We start from the raw sequence: 10,712 nt of genomic DNA, 5'->3' as shown, positions 1-10,712 counted from the left end.
CTTTACTGTAAAGTATTTTTACAGTGAAACAAAATATGACAACCGTGCTTTTTTCTGCACTGGTTTCATTGTATATATAACATGTTTATAAATATGTATTTCATATATATTTATAGTTATATATTTATATATACACAATAATTGAAAACAATTCGGTAAAAAGGAATAAGACACCGCTCTAGTTCAAAGTAAAATTAAAATCTCAAGTTATAAATCTTAACCTTTCCCTCACTCAAACTGATTTAATGTGTCTGTGAATAAATAATAAAGACTGCTTGTTAGATCCTCGAAACCGAATTATAACTCATGTTTAACCGCTAGGGAGACATCGGAGCCAGCGGATCATTTCAAAAAGTCCAGCCGGGATCAGGCTGCTCTTGGCGGGCAGCAGAGCGCTGACGGCCCGGTGCTGCGGGGCTCAGCGGTCCCGCGGGCAGAACCTCAAACCGTCGGCGTATCTTTTTAAGTCGGCTGATTATGGACAAACCGACCACAGATTTGATGCTTAAACAACTAACTTCTGGTCTGAAAACATCCTAAAATTACATGTTGTGAATCAACAATGGTAGTATTCATAGAATGTCAACTTTCAGTTGTGAGTTTTCTCATCCACCATTGTTCCCCGTTTGCTGGTCCGAAATGCATTCTGGGATATTGGCTCTCTCAAGTACGCTCAAGTCTTCTCTGATGCATCCCCGATAAAATGGGCGGATCAAGTCACATCCGGGGATTTTCACCGTGCTTGGCAAGAAGCGAACTTTTGAATTGGAACAGTACTTGGGCCGCGACTGATGACGTTTCACGAGTCCACGAGAACACAAGTACAGAGAAGAACGCTTATTGAGAAACGGCCTCCGTCTTAAATGGGACTGCCTCGTCACAGTGGTCTTTTCTCAATACCCAAGTACACAAGTACGGATTTGTGAACTTTTGGAGTTTGGACTTGGGAGTCCAGAGTCTCAAGGACGGGAGGACACAGGACGGTCTTTCTGCAATTGGAGCAGCAACTGACTTGATGATGTCACCACCTCAGCTGTTGTTGCTCATGAGTTCACTCTGTGTTCACTGTAAAGTATTTGTACAGTGAAACAAAATATGACAGCTCTGCTCTTTTTGCACTGGTTTCACAGACATACACATATCATTGTATATATATTGTGTTTATAAATATATATTATATATATATATTATTGTGTTTATAAATATATGTTATATATATATATATACATACACATATCATTGTATGTATAATATGTTTATAAATATGTATTTCATATATATATATATATACAGTTATATATTTATATATATATACACATATAATTGCAAACAATTCGGTCAAAAGTAATAAGACACCGCTGTAGTTCAAAGTAAAAGTTAAATAAAAATCTTAAGTTATGAATCTTAACCTTTCCCTCCGTCAAACTGATTTAATGTGACTGTGAATAAATAATAAAATAATAAATATTGCTCGTTAGATCCTCGAAACCGAATTATAACTCATGTTTAATCGATATGGAGACATCGGAGCCAGCAGATCATTTCAAAAAGTCCAGCCGAGACCGGGCTGCTCTCGGCGGGCAGCAGAGCGCTGACGGCCCGGTGCTGCGGGGCTCAGCGGTCCTGCGAGTAGGACCGCAAGAACACAAGTACAGAGAAGAACGCTTATTGAGAAACGGCCAGGATATGGTTCATTCTTCTCTGTGAAAGCAGGGGGGCTATGCAGGGGATTCCTGCGAAAGGGGGGGTGGACTTTGCGGAGGATAAGCGCCCGAACATAGGGGTTTGTGGCCGACTGCAAGGTTGGTGGTTCGAACCCAGCCAAGGGCAAAGAAGATGCTGCACATCTGTCCTGGTGCCCTGAAGCTGGACTTGCATGAAGTCAGCAGACAGCTGTCCTGGTTGCCTGGTGCTGAAAAGGACTACATGAAGTCAGCAGACAGCTGTCCTGGTTGCCTGGTGCTGAAATGGACTACATGAAGTCACCACACATCTGTCCTGGTGCTGAAATGGACTACATGAGGTCAGCAGACAGCTGTCCTGGTTGCCTGGTGCTGAAATGGACTACATGAAGTCACCACACATCTGTCCTGGTGCTGAAATGGACTACATGAGGTCAGCAGACAGCTGTCCTGGTTGCCTGGTGCTGAAAAGGACTGTGGTGGACAGCCTGAGCTTGATGGTCCATGTTTCGTTATTAATTTATTGTCACTCTCATTCACAGCTGTATGAAGCTGCACATCTGTCCTGGTCTCCTGATGCTGCACATCTGCTGATGCTGGACTGGACTACACAAGGTCATCAGACAGCTGGACATCCTGAGCTTCATGGTCATGTTTAGTTATTTATTGTCATTGTCATGTCACCATTTCTATCATAATTTGGAGAGCTTGTATTTAAGATCATATAAGAAATAATAAAGCTTCAAACAAATTTCCGATTGCAAGACTTTTATTAAAATAAATAACAAACACAAAATAAATGATGGCAAATAATAATAAATAAAGAAATAAGATAAACAAACTAGTGTGTGTGTATATTTACATATTATAAAAGCAAACAATAAAATGTCCCTCATCCAGAGGAACAGCCGACATGCAAAGAAAGGGTCGGGGGATGCGGGAGGCTGGGTGTAGATCGGCCGGGTTTGGGGGGGACCACCAGAGATTCAGCTCACCGATGAGTCGACACCTCCCCCTGCCGTCCCTGGTAAACAGCACCTGACCGATCCACTGCTGCTGCTCGGCAGTGAGAGCTGCCTGCCAGGACTCAGGCAGCAACTGGTCAGACGACACAAACAGATAAGACATCTTCATACCTGAGGCTCACTTCATGAGGGCAGCAGAGACACATGAGGCCTCATGTGTTTGACAGACAGACTCACCTCAGCACTGACGGCAGGCGGTGGAGGAGGGAGGAAGGCTGGACCGGGGAACTCCTCCTGTTCCTCCGGTGGCGGCTGCAGGCGGCGTCCGGGTGGCGACTGCAGGCCGGGCCGAGGGAGCTGGTGACTGCATGAGGCTGCACCAGGCCGTCTTGGTCCTGCGTGGCCTCCAGCAGCTCCTGGTCTGTGGGCTCACCGCAGAGTCACCAGCTCCAGGATGTGGTGCTGAGGTGGAGGGAGGAGGAGGTGGAGCGAGGAGCGAGAGAGGGGCCTGTACATCTGAGGCTTAAAGAGAAATAAACGGTTTCAGTGAGGTGAAACGATGAGAGTGTTTTGTGTTAATATTGAGAGACAGTCACACATTGAGCCAAGCTGCAATTACAACTAGAGGAGCACAGAAGGTGAGGAGAAAGCGATGAGACCAGGTCTGACATGATGAGGGGTCACCTAGGGGATTGAGGGAAAGGGTGGTGAAGGAGCTGTTACTCTACACGTGTACCATTGGTGATGTTTAGGCTGGCAAATGGGTGAGTGATTTGAGATTAGCACCAGGCAGACATGAGCTACTCAGCTACTCATTAAACCCAAACTTACCTGTCGTCTCCTCCTCTGACTATAAAAATGTTTGAGAGCAAATAGAAAAGGTCAACAATAAATTCAAGTATTTCTGTTGCTACCAAATTGTTACCTGAATACAACTTGATGTTTTACTCACATTTCTCCACGTCAACTACCGCCTTGACCAGCTCCTCATCCGAAGGCTCCTCAGACGACCTGGAGGAGGACGGAGCTGGTCCGAAGTGGGCTGTAATCACATGATGAGAGAAGAAGCAGGAAGTAAACAATGCACACAGGAAGTTCAATAAAGATGAATTAACTCTATCATTTATGCTGGATTTACCTGGAAATGCAGGCTTAGGGCCCACCATCTTCTTGACCTGGGCCTGCATTTGCAACGCAGACAGAGAACGCCGTCCAGAGACAAAGGCCGCAAGCGACGTACCGGATCTTTTTTGAGTCCTCAGACTCGTACAAGCTCTGCGCGTCTCAAATTTGAAGTCCCCGAAGCCAACAAGGGCATGTCCCTCCTGCCCGGGCTGGAGGGACTTCCCCCTCCTCAAACGCACGGTGGAACCTGACTGCCTCCACAAAGTCAGGGTACTGCTGAGGAGTAGCGGGTGAAGGCGTCCTGCAAGTTCACAAAGGAGGTTAAAACTGTCATTTCTCTCATTTGTGTAATGGTATGAATGTGTACTGAAGGACTCCACCTTGTTGGCCATCAGCGGGGACTGAGACGCTGTCCTCTCTCGCTCCTTCTGGTGTCCTGTATGCTTGGACCCTGACGATCTTCTGAGCCTGGGCCGCTGGCGAGGCCCTTAGCAGGAGAGTTCCATTCCAAGTCCTCAGAAATGTTGGATGTTCCATCTAAACATAAAGAGGAACATAATAATATTACTATGAATAGTATATGTATTATTATAATATATACAATAATATATAATACAAGTGTATTAAATAGACAGTGGGTGACATATAATATATACTATTATATATACTATAATAATATAATAATATATAATAAAAGTGCATTAAACAGACAGCAGTGTTATTGCTCAGCTTGCTGCAGGCAGGAGCTACACGTGAACAACAGGTTTAAACAGCAGCAACCCCCGCCCGGTAACACAATCATAATAAACTGACTATAATAATATTGAAATATATAATAAAAGTGCATTGAACCGACAGCAGTGTGTTAGCAGCTCGGCGCTGCGGCAGCCACACGTCAACACAACACATCAATAACACGTGAACAACAGGTTTAAACAGCAGCGACGTCCGCTGGTTAACACGGAGTCATAATAAATAGACTATAATAATATATAATATATAATAAAAGAGCATTGAACGAGCAGTGTGTTAGCAGCGCAGCGCTGCGGAAGCTACACGTAAACACAACACGGCAATAACAACAGAACAGACTGGCTGATTATAAGTAACTCCGGGACTGTCAGCCACTAATAACAGCACTAATATGAGCAATAATATGCTACACAGTCATATGTAACATCACTTCATAAGCACGACGTCGATAAAGTGTAATAACATGTACTCGTATTGTACTCTCGTCAGTGTGGTCCGCTGTAGCGAGGATCCAAGATGGCGGAGCCTCGGGACTTTCCGGAGAGATTCGGAAGTTGTGACGAGTTCGGGAGATGAGACAAACGAGCCATCTGATTGGCAGGCAAAAGCTTGAATAGCGTGATTGGCTCGTACAAGTTGAGACAAGGTGAGACAGATGAGACTGAATGGGAAGAATGGGAACGGCCAGCAGGTCCACAAATGCAGCGTCGCAGGATTCTGACGTACCGGCGTGTCACGTGACGTCAGAGATTCCTCAAAGGCACCTTAGTCCAGGAGACAGTAAATAACCCACAGTTTATGTTGGCTGTATTGGGAAGTAACAACGTTTATTAGTATTAGTTTTTTAAACCTACTGTGGACAATTCAGAGATGGAGGAACAAGAACAAGCTGGGTACATACAAAAGCTTGACAAACAACAACGTTTTTTTAATGAACAACAGACAATGAACAACAGAGAGATTGACAGACTGGAGGCAACTATATCAGACCAAGAGCTGTCAAATAATGGCTTAGCTGCACAATTGGAATATATCAAAAACAAAATGAAATCCAACAAAAATCAGTATGAGAACATTTTAAAAGATTTTGAGGACACCACAACATCTCTGATCAAGCAGAAAGAGGTAATTGCATACAAACTGGACCAGAGTGAATTTGAAAAAGAGACATTGAGGGCAAAGATTAGTAAACTGGAGGCAACCATTGAAAAGTTGCAGGAAAATGAGAAAATCCGGGATAAGAAACTCCAGAGCTTGACTACTAATGAGGCCAAATTCAAATCTCTGTACAAGGAAACAGAAGAAACATTAGATTATGTCAGGGAAACCTTAGAGGAACGTGACACAGACAACAGAGATAAAGACAAGGTAATAGAAGAACACAAGCAGATCATAGTTAAATATCTGTCAGAGTACAACAAATTGAGTGTTCAGAATGAGATCATGGACAATGAGCTCGCTGAACTTAAGTCTCTGACAGCTGAACAACAACGATCAATCCATGATCTTGAAGACCAGCTCCAGATGAGGCAGGAGGAAACAATACTTTCAGGCCAGGCCTGCCTGAATTGGAGAGAGGAATGCCGTATTTTAGTTGAAAATACGGACTCATCTGAGAATCAGAGAGATGAGGCTGTAGATCCAGCTGCTGAGGTTCAGTCCAGACCTTCATGGTTTGACCGTGCTAAAGATGTACTTAAAGTAGGACTGTATGTTGGCGTTACAGTTGCGGGTGCGGTTCTTCTCACTGGAGTTGCTCATGTTCTTGTTAATAGCATGACGGGTTCAAACTGCTTGTCGTTGGAATCTGATTGCAATTTTATCCAGAGAAGTACTGATCTTCATTATATCCAACCTCCTCCCTTTTAAGTGGGGGTGTGAATGACGACCTCTTGCCTAATGTGAACTGTGATAGTTCATTATGAGTAACCCTCCTCCCTTTTAAGTCTAGGTGTGAATGATGACCATTTGTCTAATGTAAACTGTGATAGTTTATTATGAGTAACCCTCGTCCCTTTTAAGTCTAGGTGTGAATGATGACCTCTTGTCTAATGTAAACTGTGATAGTTCATTATGAGTAACCCTACTCCTTTTTAAGTCTAAGTGTGAATGGTGACCTTTCACCTTATGTGAACTGTGATAGTTCACATAAGGTGAATGATGACCTTTCACCTTATGTGAACTGTGATAGTTCACATAAGGTGAAAGGTCATCAAGACAAACACTTAATAAACAAAAAAGCTATTAAACCCGTGAAACTGTGCAAGACTCCTTTATTTAATTCCATGTGTATCATGTCATTTGCTTTTCTATTTTCATAATGTATCTATTTGATTTGATTTTGATTTATATTATTAACTGTTAAAAACAGAGTTTTGGGTCTATGAACGGCGATGAGCTTCATCACTGCGGTCGCAGAATAACGTCCTTCTCTCAGAGGCAGTTTTGTTCAGCAGCGCTCAAGTCGCTGAGCAATGAAGACATTCTGCGCCATCTTTGATAACGTTAGTTGTTTTAAAATTCACTACAAATCAACCCCTCTCCATCGGACAAAGTCATGTTTGTTGCTTTACACACACCTGCTGCTGACATCCCCACCCCACACCTGATAAGTGACCAAGAAACTGTGTTTTTTCCAGTGAGCTTGCATTTACAACATTATATCCATTACGTTAACCATAAATAAGATGCACTTTTGGGTTGCCAGGTCGTGGGAAATCCTGTGATCCAATGTTTCTTAGCCACAAGAGACTTTCTCTTCAGTCACCTGCTGTTATAAATGTTAACAAAGTGTCTAATATTAAGGTAAACAATTCATCAATAAAGGGCTTTTACAAAATAACTCAAATGTTCTGGTTACTATGGTGGCCAGCTCTACGCTACTTTACCCGCAGTGAGGACAGGTGAACGAAGTGGAATATTTATACTATTCTTTTGAGACTTTGTTGACCAAACGAGGACTTTAATAACACATATGTATATTCCTCAGGTGCAGAAGACCTCTAGGCCTTGATCCTGTTACTGTGTTTCTGCTGGATGTGCAAGTTAGTTTATAGCAAACAACTTCTTGAACTAGCTGAAACTTCAGTTTTAAATGTCATGTTCATGTTTCTTGGCTTTAGAGAGAAAGTTCCAGTGTGTTTGGATTATTTTAGACATCTGTCACATATTCAGAGACACTGGATGGAAAAAGACACTAAGACACGCATGCTGCGTGATCCACACATTCATTTGCAACATTCTGTATTCCATTTAGTTTTCCATTAATTAAACCTTTGGTCAGTGGACACAGTATACTTACTACAATTACATACCCATATCTGCCACAGAGCGATTTTGTAAATTTGTAATTTGCTCAAGTTAAGAGTTACATTCATTTGGAGGCTCAGGACCTAAATCCTGTTTCAACTGTGTTTGTACTTTGTTTGTTCATCAACTTACTCAATATAGGGGAATATAATTGGGACTCAAGTCATTCAAAGTTCAAACTGTGGGGACAAAGCAGCAAAGAATTATTTTAGTGGTGGATCAGACAGGAGCTTCAAGAAGCTACATGTAATACTGTTTTGCAACATGCTGTTGCAAAAGTGAAAAGGCATAGCCTCTAAATTCCTGTGAAAAAGCATCGGCCTACTGTGATTGGTAACCGGTGTTCGGGTCTGTGGGACCCATTTACATTTTTTATAAAATAAAAAAAGATAAGATTAATTATTTTTCCAAACTCAGACTCCTTGGCCTTGGCTCATTTTCTGTGAAGAACATAAATCAGAAAACATTTTCCCTTACTCATTTATATTACATACAGGATGTTTGGGTCCACTGGACTCAGGGCTCATAAGAGTGTGGACATTGTAGGTCCTGTGTACTTTCACTCTGTCCTCCTGTCTGGGCCTGCTTATTGTGTGTGTGTGTGTGTGTGTGTGTGTGTGTGTGTGTGTGTGTGTGTGTGTGTGTGTGTGTGTGTGTGTGTGTGTGTGTGTCTGTGTGTGTGTGTGTGAGAGAGATCTGTTTTCATGCCCCTGCCGTTCCCGCACAAGGTTGCAACATTGTTGATAAATTCAAGCACATTTCATCCTCTGTCTTGCGGGAACCATGTTTATTTGTAAATTGGGGGCGGGACACAATAAATAAAGCTTTGCCCATGTGGAGATCACAACTGATCAAGATGGCCAAAAGATTCTCTGCTCAGAGGGCCTTGCAATTGATTTTGGAAGAGAGAGAAGCTTTTGATGATGATGATGATGATGATGATGATGATGATGATGATGATGATGATGATATGATAGAGGAAGATGCTTCAGAATGTGAGGATTACATTTATGAAAATTCAGAGTCTGATAGTAACTTTGAAGAAGAGGATGAGATAAAGCATCTAACCTCAGGGTTCTATGCTCTGACATCAGGGTTCTATGATCTGACCTCAGGGTTCTATGATCTGACCAGGTTCTATGCTCTGACATCAGGGTTCTATGATCTGACCTCAGGGTTCTATGATCTGACCTCAGGGTTCTGTGATCTGACCTCAGGGTTCTATGATCTGACCAGGTTCTATGCTCTGACTTCAGGGTTCTGATCCCAGGCTTCTATGCTCTGACCTCAAGGTTCTATGCTCAGCTATCCAAATTGAGCCCCAGGACCAGCCCGTCATCAGCTAGCAAGTGAAGAAATATGGATGTCAAAAAATTGTGAAATTGAATGGTCTTCTTGCATAAAGATCTGGGCTGCCTGTGATGCCACACAGAAAAACAGTTTGAGCTCCACCACCACTCCTGACTACACAGAAAAGGCCGGTCAACTCTTCCAAGTGTGTGCATCCGATGTGCCAAAGAAAGGAAAGAATGTGGTACTCATGAGTACTACACAAGGATGGGAGAATATATGTCCAGGAGCATCACTCATATCTTGATTATAAATGATTTTCTTTTTTTATTACATTTATAAATAAAATGTAAAAACAAGTAGCACATTAATTCATACATGTTATCTAACAAAGGTGAAGGACAAATATGAGCCATATATGGTGTTTATATTGCTTGTAACTGGGAGGAATTAAGTAAACATCTGTTGAGTATTTTAACATAAAATTGTGTGATTGTGTTGAATTAAAAAAAAAAAAATGCAGCGAACACTGGCTGAATAACAAAAATATGAACACCACACAAGGGTTGTCTGCATTGGTGTGGGTGCGTTTCCATATTTCTGCCACTAGTTTGCAATGGTATTCAGCGGTACTGTATGTATTTGATTATTCAAGGTTTTCTATAACCTTTAAGATGTTTAGTATTTTGTTTTTCTGCCTCAAGAGCTGAGGTTCAACCAGAGAGGTTGTTGGCGTTATGTGGTGTCATAAAAAATAAAATCAATCAATCAATTCTCACTTGTCACCACTTGGTGCTGCTCTGTCTCAACTATTGCACTTTCCAAGCCTGTCTGAACAGCTTCAGCACTAAAACAGCTGGTCAAAATTGGAAAGTTTTCCTTTTTATAGATTTGACTTTTTAAAGCTAATGGCAAAGATCATCCAAAGCCATTTTGTCTACTGATTCTCATGATGCTCAGCTGATGACTGATTCATATTCAGCTGAATTCCATCCTTCACATTTGTAGTAATGTTGCTGAGTGTTTTTTTCAGTCTCTTGCAAATTAGCTCTCCCACTCGAGACTCATCATGTGGTGATGGATGTCTGCATGGACTTGGATAGAGAGTGCAATGGGTTTGAAGATTAAACTCATGAGTGGCTAACACATCTAGAAATAAAAATAACGTAATTAGCTTTTGATTTATGAATCCAGTAGTGGGGAAAGATAATGATTATTGAATAATTGACCTTGGTCTCTCCATCATTGCTCTTACAGTTACTGCCTAATTGACATTGGTCTCCATCAGTGTCCTTGCCATTATTGCCCTCTCTTCTTCATCTTTATCTTCTTCTTTCTCCACGTTCTCTCTTCTTCCTCTTGGATGACCTGAGTTGTCCCGGTTCTTATCTCATAACACCAAAAGACATACACACTTTTTGGGTTCGCAGTGACCTACATTGCCATTGTTTTGCAGCTGCTGTTACTGTAACTCGACTGGCAGCATAGTTATGATGACTGGCAGCAGAATGTTAAGTCAAATGCCCTTGCTCACAATTATACAATTACACACACACACACACACGCAGACACACACACACACACACAC

At 42.1% G+C, this 10,712-nt stretch overlaps 1 protein-coding gene across 3 annotated transcripts; it reads right to left on the bottom strand.

Moving 5' to 3' along the window:
- Positions 1-2,448: 2,448 nt before the first annotated feature.
- On the bottom strand, positions 2,449-4,431 carry LOC306744518 (uncharacterized protein). 3 transcript variants are annotated; one of them, XM_079227176.1, is made up of 6 exons: positions 4,153-4,431; positions 3,786-4,073; positions 3,600-3,689; positions 3,479-3,497; positions 2,885-3,169; positions 2,449-2,780 (listed from the first exon to the last, which is right to left on the bottom strand). In XM_079227176.1, exons 1-5 carry the CDS (start codon positions 4,307-4,309, stop codon positions 3,088-3,090), a joined length of 636 nt encoding a protein of 211 aa, XP_079083302.1. In that variant the 5' UTR covers positions 4,310-4,431; the 3' UTR covers positions 2,449-2,780; positions 2,885-3,087. The 3 variants fall into 3 exon arrangements, with proteins under 3 accessions (XP_079083302.1, XP_079083303.1, XP_079083301.1); XM_079227177.1 differs by lacking the exon at positions 3,479-3,497 and having other exon boundaries at positions 3,581-3,689; XM_079227175.1 differs by lacking the exon at positions 3,479-3,497.
- Between the last annotated feature and the right edge of the window lie 6,281 nt (positions 4,432-10,712).

This window comes from Taurulus bubalis (assembly GCF_910589615.1).
Source record: "Taurulus bubalis genome assembly, chromosome: 12".
In the NCBI taxonomy this organism is placed as follows: Eukaryota; Metazoa; Chordata; class Actinopteri; order Perciformes; family Cottidae; genus Taurulus; species Taurulus bubalis.
This window is presented reverse-complemented; position numbering and strand designations above follow the sequence as displayed.

Coding starts and splice junctions, on each gene's coding strand:
- LOC306744518 (XM_079227175.1), bottom strand. CDS start 4,309: ATGGAACATCCAACATTTCTGAGGACTTGGAATGGAACTCTCCTGCTA. Junction 4,074..4,152: donor CCCCGCTGATGGCCAACAAG/GTGGAGTCCTTC, acceptor GTGAACTTGCAG/GACGCCTTCACCCGCTACTC. Junction 3,170..3,599: donor GGTAGTTGACGTGGAGAAAT/GTGAGTAAAACA, acceptor TTTCTCTTTAAG/CCTCAGATGTACAGGCCCCT.